The 15789-nt window shown below is 36.8% G+C and overlaps 1 protein-coding gene across 2 annotated transcripts in view; it reads right to left on the bottom strand.

Annotated features, from left to right (window-relative positions):
* LOC109540840 (fatty acyl-CoA reductase wat) overlaps positions 1 to 15789 on the bottom strand; it is a 57892-nt gene that overhangs the window by 6255 nt on the left and 35848 nt on the right. For both annotated transcript variants that reach the window (XM_048661158.1, XM_048661159.1), the window contains 4 exons: positions 3252 to 3377; positions 2732 to 2880; positions 1324 to 1586; positions 1147 to 1255 (listed from right to left, as the gene is read on the bottom strand). In XM_048661158.1, coding sequence (XP_048517115.1) covers positions 1147 to 1255; positions 1324 to 1586; positions 2732 to 2880; positions 3252 to 3377 — 647 coding nt within the window. The remainder of the gene's footprint in view (positions 1 to 1146; positions 1256 to 1323; positions 1587 to 2731; positions 2881 to 3251; positions 3378 to 15789) is intronic.

The raw sequence follows: 15789 nt of genomic DNA, 5'->3' as shown, positions 1-15789 counted from the left end.
TTGTACATATTACTAAAGAATCTTACCTGGAAATCATCTGGATCCAAGTGGCAAAGGAAATTTCTTTACGTCTTCGGTGGCGATTTGATAATTAGTGCTAATTTTAATGAGAAAATTTCATTGGAAATTTCCCAATGAAAAGCAATTTTTTCGCATTTTTTATGATGAAGCTTACTAGGAAATCCTCTGGTCCCTTCTGTGGCGATTTGATATCTAGAGCTTATTTTAAACAGAAAATCTCATCGGACTTTTCTCCACCAAAAGAACATTTTTCTTTTTCCTGAAGAATCTTACTTGGAAATCCTCTGGGTCCAACTGGGCCAGTAATTTTTTTTGCGTGTTCTGTCATGATTTTTTAATAAATGCTCCAATTTTAAAGAAAAAAATTCCTTGCGTTTTCTGTGGCGATTTGATATTGAGCGCTTATTTTAAAGATACATTTCCATCGTTCACTTTAAAGAGAAACTCTCATGGCAGTTTTCTCTACCAAAATATTTTTTTCGTTTTTTCGTGAAGAAGTTTACAAGGAAGTCCGCCAGGTCGGACTGGTCCAGGAAGTTTTCTCGCCTTTTCTGTTACGATTTAATACTGAGTACTTATTTTAAAGGGAAAATCCCATTGCACTTTAATCATTGAATTTTTTTTCCGGAAAAATCTTACCTGTAAATCTTCGATTTCCAGTCTAACTGTTCCAGGACATTTATTTGCCTTTTATTTTACGTTTTGATAGTGTGTGCTGTTACTTTAAATGGAAAATCTCATTGGACTTTTCTCCACCAAATGAACATTTTTGTTTTTTTCTCATTTTTGAACTTTTTTCATTCAACATTTTTTTTTGCTTTTTCCTCAAGAATTTTACACGAAAATCCTCTAGGTCCAACTGGTCCAGGAAATTCCCTTGCCTTTCCTGTAACGATTTGAAAATGAGTGCTTATTTTGAAGAGAAAATCTCATGGCACTTTCCCCTTGAAAAATATTTTTTTGGTATCTCCGGAAAAATCTTTCCCAGAAATCCTCTAGGTCCACGTGGTCCAGGAAATTTCCTTGCGATTTCCATTACGATTTGATAATGATTGCTTGTTTCCGTACCAAAACCGTTTCAGTATCAAAACCATTTTTGTCCCCTTTTTTTCTGAAGAATTTTACCTGGAAATCCTCTAGGTCCAGCAGGCCCAGGCGGTCCAGGCGGTCCGATGGGTCCCGGTGGTCCGGAAGCAAAGCTCGACAATCGAATGGCTGTGCTCAAAGCTGAAACCTTCGACAGTTTGCTTAGTTGCGATAGTTTCATAATTTTACAAAGCCACCGCATGCACTCCTTCCTACCTTTTCCTGCAAGTTTTTGAGTTTTTCGTTCAACCTGACGAGACTTTCGCAGTTTGCAAAGCATCGGTTTGAATGGGCCGCCATCGCGCTCCCCAATCTCTCCTCCATGTCCCCGTTATTCCTGCCATTGTCGGTCGGTTTTTCACAGGTCCTGTTGTCTGCCCTTAAGATATATCCTTCGTCGCAGGAACAACGATAACCGCCTATCTCGTTCCTGCACCTGTGTTCGCAGTCTCCGTTTCGGTCCTCGCATTCGTCTATGTCTACAAGCAAGATGGATTAAAAGATCTGATTGTGTGAACTGATACAATTTAATGAAGGGTCCCATTCTAGACGGGGGGTCAATCCTAGTGCGATGTTGATAAGAGCGTTTCAGCCTAGAATGTGGTCTCCTCCGAAAGAAAAGCGGAGATAGTGTGCTTATGATTTAAAGAAAAAGGATTCGGGGGCACCACAAATGTGCCCGCTATTTTCATAAATGTAGGGTTTTAATGTTCATTGGCGAAATGGTTTTATTTCACTAATTTTACTCTCACGTTGTGCATAAGACTCGGATATCCAGAGAAATTTTTATTCATTTTTCCCCAGTCAGACTATCAACAAGTTTTCATATTGCCGTCGGTGTTCTTTGTACTGTTTTTCCAAGTTCAAACTCAATAGCCCGAGGTTCAATTGCATGCATGCAGTTAAGTTAATCAAACACTTTCCACACAGAGGCAATAACAGCTATAAAACTATTGTTTGCACTTTTGCCTTACACAAGATTTGCCTTTCCAAACAAAACTGACGAGTTTGGCCCTCTGCCAGTTTGCGTTCTTTTGCATTGTTCGTCGGTAAACTTTTTCGTTTGCACTTTATGGCTAACCCAGATGTGGCCAATTCGCCCTGTTATGTCTCTCTTGTGCTGCTTTAAAATATTCGATTTGCCGGCTTTTATGACACTCCTTAGTTTATTGGGAATATTGTCTGGATTCAGCAGAGATTTATCAAATGCTTTATTTCGGCTCTGTCGATTGCGTGTTTCTCGAAAAAACAGACTTGTGCATCTGAACTGTACAAATCACCACCTTTAATCAGGCTAAATTTTAAAGGTTGCTTTCATTTTCATGGATAATTTTGCCCCTCAAAACGCGCCAGTATTTACAAACCAATTAACCTTTTTCTGTTACGCATCCGACCATTTGTTCTCAGTGTTATCAAAATCGCAGAAAGAGGAATAAATTGCGCTGTCTTTGGCCACAATTTAATCGTCTTAATCTTGTTCAAAGGCTTATGAATTTTATGTGAAAAGTGTTTTTGGTAAACGCCCCAGGTCACATAGGGCACGTATATGGCCTTTTAATTTCCCAAGGAACGTTAGTGTTTATGAAGGCAATATATTTGCATTTTATGCTACAGCATTCCTTACCTACACACACAGGTTTGATTCCTCGTCTTTGGTTTTCCGCACTGAATTTGTATCCTTCGAAGCATGTGCAGATCACTCGTTGTAGGTAGACGCTACAACGCTGTTCGCATAAGCCCAATTTGCAAGGATCTTCGTCTTTGGGCATACATCTAAAAATTTGTCGATAGGAATTCAATTTTTCATCAAACTGAATGAGCAAGACTAAGACCAAGACTTGCGTGTTCTTGGTGTTGCTCTTGCACAGAGACTTTTGCTCTTAGTCTTGTTAGTATTGCCTTTAACTAGGACGGCCAATTAAATGAAATTAATTTAATAGTAACAACAATAATAATTAAAGGATGTTTTTACGTTTTGATTGGGTTGAGAGTTTTTTTTGCAAAAAGTTCCCGTGCATTGGGTTTTTTGAAAATTCATTTCTTCGGAGCAGTGAGAGCTAGCAGTTTTATTTTTCCGTCGTCCTTTAGAGCAAGAAGAGGACTTTTTAGTAATTTTTCCACTTTCTTCATATTCTATAAATTACCTGCCATTGATAAAAGTGAAGTCATTGCAGCAATGCTTCCGGGTGCAGTCCACCCATTTTCCTTTAACGTTGCATTGGTATCGGGATGTGATGATGTTGCTGGAGGGGCACTCGAGAGTGTCTAGCCTGAAATAAGCAGATAATTACTTTTTGCAGCATGTTTGAAGTGTTAACGTTTTAACCAAATGGGCCCCAAATTGTTATTAGAGCAACGTCAAATATTATAGTGGTCGTTCGCTATACGAAAACTAATTTTGGAACAGCATTAAGAATTTGCGCTGTTTAGTAGTTTTAAAATGGTCCCCGTTGCAAAAGTCTCTAATTGTCTGAATGCATTTGGTTAATTTGGGTTTCAGTTATTCCGGTTCGAATGGACAATGTTGGTTGAAAGTGTGGAGACAAAGGATGAATGATGCGAAACTCAATGAGACTCTCATGAGACAATTTCATAGAAGCTTTGCACTAAATGCATATAAATTTGAAATCGACTGAGCAAGAGACTTATTAAATTTTTTCAACTTATAACGAATTGGTTAAATTGTAATCTTCGAGTAACCGAGGGTTCAGAGTGAAAAACGTTTGCTCCCTTTAAAAAAACATTAAACGCTGCGTTATAAAGCCAGAAGCTCCAACATGCTTTTACAAGTTTGTGACGCTTAAATAAAATAATAAATTATTAAACAATTAATAAAAACGCTACATAAAAACACCAAAAAAGGTGAAGGGTCTATCTACACAAAACGCATAAAACTAGGTTACATTCGCCTTCAGAAAGCCACGAGCTTACAGTAGTCAAATTAGCAAAAAGTGCCCCATACTCATACCACGTCCTGAACAGACTACGGAATTGAATTTTGCAATTCTGGCACCTTCTACAAAAATGTCAGCAATAAACAAACTGAAGTCGGAGTGCCAAGCAAGAGCATAGCAATAAATCTTCGAAATGGTAAACATGCAAATGATTTATTCTGATCTTCGGCGTATTTTCTTTTCGAAAAGGTGTATGAATATTCAGTTTGCTACCGACAGTGGACGGAATAAGCCGATAATACTTTGTATCGTGTGAATCGCGTTCACATCGTAGTTTGTGAAAGTGTAGTGAAAAATTAGAAGAATAATGGGTAGAAAATAGAGGATGGGGCGCCGGCTTGCATAAAGCTGGCATGAATGATCCCCACTCTATAAATCTTTTAGCTTGAATTGAGTTTAGTTTCCCGGCAAGCATCTGAAGATTTATGAGTTATTTATATTTTCGTCTCGTTGTTTTGCTGATTTGAAATGAGTTTCGCTATGGACAGATTTCCTGCTGTACACATTTTCTTCTTTTTTTTTCAAAGTTGCACTACGCAGCTTTCGGTAAACGTAGCATTATTTTGCCGTGGTTGCCATGTACATTTACACTTACACCGTTTCAAATATGGAAATTTGAGTTCCAGTATTCAATAGAATAAGCTTCATCTTACCGATAGTGTGGATTTGGTTCCGACTAAACTATTTATTTACTGACTGAAGCATGACGCCACTTTTTTGACGTTGATCAAGAAGCGTTTGAGCCACAGAGTTTATTTTTATATCCATAAATAGAGAATTGGTTAGTGATGAGCGAGACAAGTCTTCTCTTGGTCTTTTCTGGTCTTGCAAAAAATGCAAGGCCAAAACCCTTTGAATCCTTGCCTTTGATTTGCCGTTTAACAGTCAATCTTCAGCCATTTTCTTCAAGCGTTCGTTTTTTTAAGTAAGAAATTAAATTTAAAACAACACCAGCGACAGAAGCCAAGGCGAGGAATACAATAGAAGAGGCGGGTGGCCGGTGGTGATGGCGTTGGTGCATAGTAGGAATTCTAAGCGACGTGAACAAAGTTGTTCTTGGGTGAGGCCATTTTTAAAGCAAAGACAGTAATTTTGTATCCCTGCTTTTGGTATAAAACATTTTTTCTTAGAAATTTGCTATAGGCAGTTTTTTAACCGAACCGTCCGCTGATCCTCGGAGACGTTTAAACAAAAAAAAATATATGCAAAACCCTTATTATCATGCAACTGAATCGAAATTTCACTGTTTTTATTGCAAAATAAAAAATTTAGGTAGTGTCAATATTTATGGAAATAATCCTCGTCTTCATAACTATTACGAGATATTTTTACTTGTGGTTATTTATATTCCAACTGCTGTTCTCTTGATGTCCTTGTACTTTTGAAATTAATTTGCCAATCATTCTAATCGTTGATTGTTTGGTCGTTTCCTAAAGCCGCACTTTTTCCAGGTAAACTCACTAAGATTTCAGCAAATATTTTTATATTTTTCATGTGCTGTCGTCTAAATTTCTGTGAAAGTGTCTTCAACTCGAAAAATGTTTCTAATAGTACTCAAGATCGTTGTATAAGAGGATTTTACACATAGTTCTCTTTTCAACTCATTATTTACTTTAGACTTATTTATTTTCGAAATTTATTTATTTGTAAATTGGAATTTTGTAACTGGTCTGAAGATTGGTAGAAAAACGTTCATATCCCTTTTTATATTTTTACTTAGCATTTTCATTCTCAAATTTTCTTCTTATTGGGTCTTTTTTGTTCCAAGCTGCAGCACGAAATACGCGTCTACTCAAACCATCTTTTCAAAATCTTTGACTATGTTCTTGCGACTTCCTACTGATTTTTTTCTTTAGTATCTCATTCTGTATGCGTCTTTAACTCAACTTCACTTTGGTAACACTGTGTTCTGTTGCGCTTTTCAGTTGATGCCGCTCTGTGAGTTAGAGTTAGTGAGTTATAATTCATCGCGCCTCACTGCGCCGCACCTCGACTTGAAGTCAGAACTTTAAAGGGACATTTTTAATTAGTTGAAATTTCGTTGGCTTCTATAATCGCTCGGAAGTTGAGCAACAGTTTCATTTTTAAGTGATTTCTTCGCGGATTTTTTGTTTAGAAAAATGTTAAGAAAAACCAAAATTAATTCGGTTATTAATTTTAGTTTTGGCGTTGTGTATTAATTACCTACTGCAGTTGAATGAAATTCAGACAAACATAAATGGCTCTAAACTAAAAATGAAATTAAAGAAAGATCGGCGCTTGGATCGTATTTCGTTTAGTTGTTGTTGACTTTCGTTCAGTTGGAAAAAAAAAAAAAGTTCTTTGGAAATATTGCAGCAATACGAACAGGCACTTCCTACAAAAATGTCAACAATACACAAACTGAAATCCAAAGAGCGGATCAATCAATCATCGAAAAGGCGACCACGCAAATTATTATATAATCATGTTTATTCTGTTTTTCTGTGTCGTTTTTTGGAAAAGGTGTATGGATATTCAGTTTGCTACGGACAGGATAATCCTCTGTGTCGTGTCAGTTGCGTTCACATCATAGTTTGTGAAAGTTTAGTAAACTTTTAGAGTATTTATGGGTAGAAAATGGAGGAAGGGGCGCTAGCTTGCATAAAGCTGGTTAGAATGACCTCTAATATATAAATCGTTTAGCTTGAACTGAGATTTTCCGACAAGCAATTGAAGGTTTAAGAATTCTTCTTATTTCTCTCTCTGCGCTTTGCTGGTTTCAAATAAGTTTGGCTTTGGACAGATTTCCGGCCGTACTAAACACATTTTCTTTTTTTAAGCTTAGCATTACTTTGACCCTGGTTGCTATTTACATGTAGAACTTTTTGTCATCAACTGACTAGTAGGGTGGATTTCGTATCGATTGATTCTTTCGTAGTTAATTTATAAACCTTAGCAAGATTTTGGGGGGCTTTTGTATTTTTTTATCAAGCTCATCTGAAGCTTTTTTAAAGATTTGGGTTCCAGTACAAGTAAGTAAGTAATACAAGAAGCATCAGCTTACTGATCAGTGTGAATTTGGTTCCGCTTAAACCGTTGATTCCTTCACAACTAATTTTTCAACTTTGGGAATCATTTGGGCGGCTTTGTATTTTTACATCAAGCTCATCTTGTCTCCAAAGAACCGTTTCAGATATACTGATATAAAAATCTAAAGTGTTTTAAATTTGCCTGTTTTCTGTTAATTGCAAAATCGACTGAAACTTAACGCCGCCTTTTTCGACGTTGCTCAAGAACTATTTGAGTCAATCTTTCAAGTTTCTACTGGCTTTACTTTGGACTTCTTGCGTTTGATACGAAAACCGAGCCAAAACCTCTCAAAGTAAAAAAATTCATTTTAAAGAAACGATATTTTGGAATAGAGCAAAATTCGAAGCACCCATTCATTGATGTTTTGTCTATCGAATCGCGGGACAGAAGCTGCGATTTAATGACCAGTTCTGCCAAGAGAAACCTTAGAAGAGCATGGCGTTTGTCCGTCACCACATATTTTACAAGCAAAATTACCAAATGGGTGACTACATCGCAACTGTGCCTGTGCGTTGGGTTGGCGCAAGACATTTCGACAACACTGTGCCAACTCCTGTGCAATACCGTGGCAAATTAACTGAGTTTTACTACTACTACCTACTTTCTCCAAGGCTAAAGGCTTCACCGCTTAAAACTGTAAATTTCTGTCGGAGCAAATATTACTGATTTGATGGCTTTCAGTTAATGTTTGCAGGAAAGTTTTATTTCCTAATTCTCGTTCAAAGATTTACTCAAAATGTTCACTTTCATCACACAGGAATTGGGGTCGAATATCTAACAAAGAAGGATGCGGAATATTTTCTGTAGGCTTTAAAAAATTGCCAAATTTTTTACTTAAACCATTTTTTACAAACAAATGTATGAACTATTGGCTCAGAACACCTCAGAGGTTTACAAGCAAAGTGCACTTTTCAGTTGATTGTTTCAAGTTATTGTTTGCCAACGCCGAAGCATAAATAATGTATACAAGCGGATTTATCGCGCACTTCCCTTTTGAGTGGTTCATTTTAAGTTGAAAATTATTCATACATTTTGACTGTATATGTCAAAAGAAGGTAAAATTAAGCTAACTCTAAGCAGCAAGGAATAATTCTTAGATTCTAATCTTAAACTTTTAAACTTTTTTTTACAATTTTATGGATAATTTGCAATATTTTACTGGCGTCCAGAAGTGAGCTGCTAATTTCTGGATCTTCCTGTATAAACTGCAAAAATTTCTTTTTGATTCAATTTGGCTTAAAAGTTTGAAAGTATTAAGAGCTCGATACATTTCTTGAGCTTTCAAAAGCTTCTTCAGGGGTTAACAAGTTCTGCTTCCTCGTGCAACAGTGCTTCTTCAAACTCGTTACTAAAAATTGTCTCGTGACTTTTCTATTAATTTTTATATCGAATTTCTAATGTACGTAAAACTCGTTCGTAACAGGTCTATTTAGAGCTAAAACTATTAGTTTAAACTTTTTGGCCGCACTCATGTTAATTTCCCTAAAGTTAAGGCAGAAATAGGGCTCTCCTCTTCAGAGGCTACAGGTTCCGAGTGCAACAGTGTTTCTTAAACCTCTTTAGTCAAACCAGTCTCGTATCTCTTTTATTGATAACGTTTTTGTGGCTCCCTCGCTTCCTCAAGTGTACATATGGTAGGCCTGGGTAACACTGTGTTGAGTTGTTGCCGCTCTCTGAGTAGATGAGTTATAACTCATTTATTAAAGTGGATTAAAGCTTTACGATACCCGAGACTGAAATTTTAACATCTAAAAAAAAGTCATCAACCTTTTTTATGAGTAACGTTTGCAGCCACCCCTAAAAATTTACTGAGTTCCTGGCCTGAAAATAACGCCTAGTTGTTCCAGAAATTCTGCACAATTTTTTTCAAAGGTTGTACATCGTTTTTAATTGTATGAAAGTGGGAGATGGGCATTTTAAACAATGATTAATTCATTAAGTGTTTTAATCTAAATTAGTTAATTAATTAGTTAAATGATTATTGCAAAATTTTGCTTTACTGCATAGTATAAGTTGAAGTTTGTTCTCCACACCCAAACCAGAATTTTCCAAAAATAACGATAATTGGAACTAAATCATATCAGAAGATTGTGATTTGCTCTTGGGATTTGTGATTTAATCTGCAAGTTAATATTTTGGAATGTTCAAAATAAGTCTGTGTATAAAAAAATATACCATTTACATTAAATTTATAGCCCCTGTTATTCTGTAAAGAAATGTATAAATGCTTAAACATACTAAAAAAAAAGTTAACGGCGATTGGTGCACTGTGGTAAATATAGAGAACCAAGAGCCGAAAAAAGGTAGATCTGCGCCCTCTTTAGCGAATAAAATGAACTAACTTGATTGACGAACGACCTCTCAGGTGAATACATTCAACTACTAACATAATGTAGCCCCTTCTGTAAAGAATACGTCGAACTAAAGTTCACAAAGGCGCTCTCTATAGTGAATAAGTCCAACTAATTATCGTGAGAAGCGCCCTCGGTAGTGAATAAGTCGCAGAAAATTTCATAAAGACACCCTCTATTGTGAATGGGTGGACGTAAAAGTCGGGGTTCACTTCAGACGCGCTTTTTTCGATTTTAGTTCGGATTTTTCACTGCAGATGGCGCATTTGTCGATTTTAGTTAGACTTATTCACTTCAGAGGGCGCTTTTTTTGTAGATTTTAGTTCAACCTATTTGGTTCAGAGGGCGCTTTTGTCAACTTTAGTTCTTAAGTGAATGAGTCTCTGCAGTGAACGAGTCGAACTAAATTTTTCAAAGGCGCCCTCTATAGTGACTAGGAGACGTAAAAGCTGAACCTCAACTAATTCACTTCAGAGAGCGTTTTTTTTGTCGATTTTATTTTACCACTTTGTTCAAACAACTAAAAAACGTCGTTTTTCCGTTTTCATTGCAAAGGAACTGAGTTACTGCGCCGGTGCAGTCGGGTGGCGCACCAAGCCATTTGCAGCGCTGCGTTAACTCCTAAAAATTCACTGAGTTACCCAGGCCTAACATATGGCATCCAAATCATTGATGCGTTTTTTCATACAAATTTCTTCATTTTTCCTGAGGGTCTGAATACCTTCAGCTTCTTACATATGCACTTATCAATGAAAGTGTTGTAAGGCTTTGATGCAAATGTTCCAAAAAATCTATATATATTTTGCTCCATTTTTTTGAGTCTAAAATTGGGCTTTTATTTTGGAATTAACTATTGAATGGGCCGACAGTGAGTGAGCGCCAAAACAGAACAAGTAAAGATATCATTAAACCATTAGAAGATGAGTTTCTTCTAACTATGTAAACATGTAATATAAATGCTTGTTGAGACAAGACCTGAAGAAAACTGCTCTAGAAAATACAGTCTAAAAGTTACAAGGAAATAAGAACTTGACAAATTGCTTCATTCTTCATTTGAACAGTCTGTATCTACAACATGGTCTTTACATCAATGTCTTCAATAACTACCTCTAGTTCCACTTTAACGTTAAAGTCTCCCTATATTTAGGTTTATTTTTTAGGCATGGATTTTGAAGGATGATCGTTGAAAATGTAGTTAATTGTCGCGTTCCACTAACACTTCTTTAAATTTACTCAAAATTGACTCGTGTCCCTTTTACTGAGTTTCTTCTCCGGTTCTTGCTGTAAATAATATTCCCTTGAGCTTGGTCTAATTAGAGCTGAAACTATTCCTTTAGACTCTCTAAGAGGAGTTGTGTTAGCTTCCCCAAAGCTAAGGAAGACCTTCTCTTCACAAGTCTACAGCTTCTGCTTCCTAGTGTCTGTGTCAGAAGCGTTCTGAGTTTCTCAAACATTTTCTCGAATCTTCATCTATTGCCCAATTGCTCATATGGCATCCAAGTGGAAGCGTTTTTTTCGATTTTTTTTGCATTTCGCTGAAGATCTGAGGACCTGCAGTTTCTCGTCGGTGCACTTATCAGTTAAGGCGATTTACAAACTCTAGGGATCCAGGAAGTGTTAATCTTTTTTGAGCAATAAATTATTAAATCTAAATATACAATCATTTAACTAAAATGTTGGCACTTTGTAAGAGCCATTGAAAAAAAAACAAAGTTCGAACAATATTCTATTGAATCAGGTTTCAACACTGACCCTCCTCTTTGCATCCTTGCACATAATCATAATTTGTTCCTGCGCTCTAGCGTTGATTCTCTTCACTTCCTTCGACGATTCCTTCATGTTGATCTTGAGGAACTCTTTGCTGGCTTTATACACTTTTTCCAGGGTTTTGTCCTTTGCATCTACCAGTTGGCAGGCGTACTGGTAGCACTGCTTGATCTGTTTCTGGCACTCTGATGTGTGATCGCTGAGCAGCAACCAAGCAGCTTCCTGAGTTGCATGGGCATTTTTAATTGACTGTTTATAGAGCATTTCCACGCGTTTCACGAAGTCCTTATTCAGATCCTCTTGCAGCAATTCGTTCAGGTCGTGCTTGAGCATTTCCAGGACGATTTCCAACCGATTTCTGCTGTCTGATTTGGATTTCGATGCGGTTCTGGACGCTTCGTTTTTGATTCGTTCGAATTCGTCGATCGTTTCGGTTTTCAGTTCTTCCGCCACTATTTCTACTTGATGCATTCTGAAGGGGAATTTGCGATTGGGGAAAAAATGTCAAAACGTTGACGTGTTTGGGGATGCCAAAACAGTCAAATCTTCAGTGCACGTTCGATGGTTTTTTCGGGATATTGCCTGAGTTTCAAATTTTATGAATCGATTAATTGGAAATTCTTTACATGCAAGCTCAAATCTGTTCTTGCTGCGACACTCTCTTGACTGGCAGCATCGATTTCCGTTTTTAAGTTTAAAGTAATTTATCTGCAAAATACTAATTCGATTCACTCGGGCCACGAGACGAGAAATTAACGGAGATTAATTCCCCTTTAAAAGGGTCAAATACAATTTTGATATTTTTCCCTATCTATACTATTACGAGGTAACTAACGGCGGACTGGAAGCAGTCCTTTAATTCTCCATTAGGAACCTTTGACGAGAATAATTAAATCAATAATCCAACTCACCCGGTTCCGGCAGCAACTTCGTTAAGCGTATCTAGGTAATATCCGTCTTGAGATGGCAGGATTTCTTCTTCGGCGTCTTCGAATTTCGCGATAAGGCACGAATCGAGAATGAACGCGAATAGTGCGAACAAAACGTGAAAATTTGACATGTTTGCTGCTTAAAAATTATGCATCTCCGAGTGGTGCTTAAATCTCATTGTATTCGCCCGATTTGCTAAACTACAAAGTTTAATTTCGTTGCTAAATATCTGGCGTGATGACCGTCAGTGGTGTACTGATGTGTCTATTCAACAACTTTGGGAACGGCAATTAATTTTTAAGTACCGTTAATTAACAGACACGCTATGCAATAGAGGCTCGCCTGTTTAGGAAGACGTTTGAATTCAGGGAATTTCACATGGATTGGAGCACTATTTATCTGAGTTAATGAATCCAGTTTCTCAGTGTTTATATTGACAAATATTTTTTTCGTTTTTCCTCTATTCATTTTCATCTTCTTTTTATAGTCGAGCCTAGTCCGGTTTAGTTCGTTGCGTTTAACTTTTATACATGCTTAAGAAGAATTTCAACCATGCAACTAGTGGGTTTTTCGGGTTGTTAGGCCGTCGTAAATTGGAATTTCTTCCTGACGTTTCGCAAGCACGAGTGGTTGCATCCTTAGAGGTGGTTTGGTTGAGCGCTTACACTGTTCTGATTTTTTTAGACATAGCCATCTAAGACTTTTAGTCTTTCGTACTGGCCCATGAGTGAGCCTGTTTGAGGAGGGGGATTTATTGCCTGAGAGTAATGGGTGAGAAAAAAAAGGGTAAGAATCACTAAAATTGGATTATAAATAAAAATACAAAAAATTTTAAAACAAAAAATGTAGAAGCAAATAAATTAAACTCTGATAGTTTTAATGATTTCTTTTTGAGTTTTTTCCAGTGAAATTGTGCGGGGTTTGCCGAAGTCAGATTCAAGCCCGCTAGAAATTTTAGAGGGCAATGTTGTCCCAAGTATTTTTTCTTCATGTGAAATAAGTTTTAATAAATTTAGAGATATAATACAAAAATGAAAAAATAAGAACAGTAGAGACATATATGGGTTTAAAGTCAGGGTCATAAAGTCAGTTTTGAATCTGATTCTGGTGCCCTTCACAAAGATTGTCAACTTGTGTATTAAACAAAAAACCTTTCCCAAGTGTATGAAGAGGGCTCTTGTGGTTCCATTATTTAAAAAGAGAAATAGGGAAAAAGCTGAAAATTACAGACCAATAACTCTATTGCCCATATTATAAAAAATATTTGAAAAGGTCATAGCTGAACAGGTGCTGCATTATTTTGAGGGGCATAATCTTCTTACGAGTGAGCAGATTGGTTTCCGCAAGGGCAGTAGCACGACTCTTGGCATCCTAAATCTTGTTTCGAATATAATGAATGCATTCCTCTTACGATGCAGTTCTCTTCTGTGATCTCAGTAAGGCCTTTGATTGTGTTGACCGTGGAGTTGTGTTGACCCTGGAGTTGTGTTGACCATGGAGTCCTGTTGGAGAAGATCAAAGCCTATGGTTTTCAGGAGGACAATGTCCAACTGCTAAGATCATATTTAACGGGGAGACACCAAGCTGTTCGGTATGGTGAAGTCTTGTCTGCTGAGAAGGAAATAACAATTGAGACGCCTCAGGGTTCCATTTTTGGCCCAATTCTTTTCTCATTTGTGTAAATGACCTGCTTTTAGTGGATCCGAACTCAACGTATACCCTCTTTGGGGATGATACTGCCGTTTCTGTTGTTGGTGGAACTCTGGGGGTTTTCTTGCGTGGCTCTAGGGACGCACAGTTGAAGGTTGAAGGGTGGATTATTTCAAACAGACTGCTTTTGAACCGGGAAAGACTAAAAGAGTGGTGGTCACTCTGGGGGATCTGGGGGCTGTCGATAGTACTGTTCATCAGACCAAGTTTCTTGGAGTTCACATTGATCAGAAAGTACACTGAAATGTGCACCTAGAATGTCTGGTTTCAAAACTCAATAAGAGCCTTTTTTTACTTCGTCCTCTCCCGAAGATGTTTCTGCTCAAGCATTGAAGTCAGCCTATTTTGCCATCTTCCACTCACGGCTATCATATGCTATTCTTGAAATACCCAACATCTATTTGGCTTGCAGAGGAGAGCTGTTAGAATTGTCAGCGGTTTGAGATATAAAAATTATCGCAGGGACAAGTTTAAAAAACTGCAAATACTTTGTTTGCCACTCATGAAGATGTGCATAGTTACCAGACGAGAAGCAGGGCTAAGTTGATACCAGCATATTGGCGCGTGAAGAGATGTCCCAGGATACTGGGCAATTAAATATTTTAACGTTTTACCAAATAATATTAAGGAGTTGCCATTAAATAAGTTTAAAGATCTTTTAAAGACAACTTTTCTGGAAAATGCATTTTATAATCATGATGAATATTTTCATTTTTTTTGTACATTGTGTACTGAAAATTTTAGCTTTTTGAATTGGACAGCTAAATTATAAATTATATTCTTAAATTGTTGTAAAGTTGTATATTGTATATATTTAAGTAAGAAATTTTAATATGTGTGAGTCGTATTAATTATTGCTTTTAGTATTATTAAAAAAATATATATTTTTTTCTGATATTGTATATGACTACTTTTTTTGACGTATGTACATGACTGTTTGTCCTTTATAAACATGAAATATATGAATTGGAAACTGAAAAAAAAAAGTTAGTTTTGGGTAATTTGGAAGAAGCTGGTTCTGTGGTAAAGCTTATTCGTTTTTACTGGGTTTAATTGAAAGAATGTTTAGTTTTTATTGAAGACGGATTTTTGCTTAAGGTGGGTGTTTCCCAGGGGGGTCTGCCAGTGGACTATTGGGAGATCAGATGTAGAGTTTTGGAATTGTTGGCGAAAAAGTCTCTTGGATTAGGGGATTTGTGTGGTCAAGGATTCTGATTTTGAACTGTTTGTGAAGTTTTTACATTAATTGCTGAATGGTCTCCATTTCTATGTTTTTGCGGATTTGAGTGTTTCGATTGTACCAAGGAGCGCGTGAAATTCGACGTAGCCCGGACGTTAGCCGGACAAAAAATGAGCCCGGTAGAATCATAATCATGACATTTCAATGCTTCAACCTTATAAAAAATTGTACCACTTAAACTAAATGTATAGAACGTCTTCTTCTAGACATAAATTTATACATGTAATAGACAATATAAATATTGAAGTGTATACAGGGTGATTCAAAATTGGCGTCATTCCTCTGGAGGTGTTGTATGGCGCTGTTATTGGAGTACAGAAAAAATAGTAAAATAAATTAATTGTTATTAAAAACTGAGAAATTTGCAAAAAACTATATCAGAAATACGGCAGCAATGTTTTTCAAGGTAATCTGCCTAATTAACATTGCGCAAATACCTGTGGCTTCGTAATTATTTAAAACTCCGGTAACCATGGAATTATACAGACTGACAATAAGATAGACAAGGATAAACGGTAAATTCAACAAGATTTGTTGACGAAATGTCAACCTGTTCTCATAACCTCGAATATCGGTGTTTAAAAATCAACCATACAACACCAAACATTTGAATGGTTAACTCCAAACAAGCTAGTGCCTGTGTAATCTCCTTATTATCCACTCTTATCAAGCAGCTTCT

The sequence above is a fragment of the Dendroctonus ponderosae genome, unplaced genomic scaffold, assembly GCF_020466585.1.
Source record: "Dendroctonus ponderosae isolate FM_Combo_2020 unplaced genomic scaffold, Dpon_F_20191213v2 Dpon_F_20191213_1, whole genome shotgun sequence".
NCBI lineage: Eukaryota > Metazoa > Arthropoda > Insecta > Coleoptera > Curculionidae > Dendroctonus > Dendroctonus ponderosae.
This window is presented reverse-complemented; position numbering and strand designations above follow the sequence as displayed.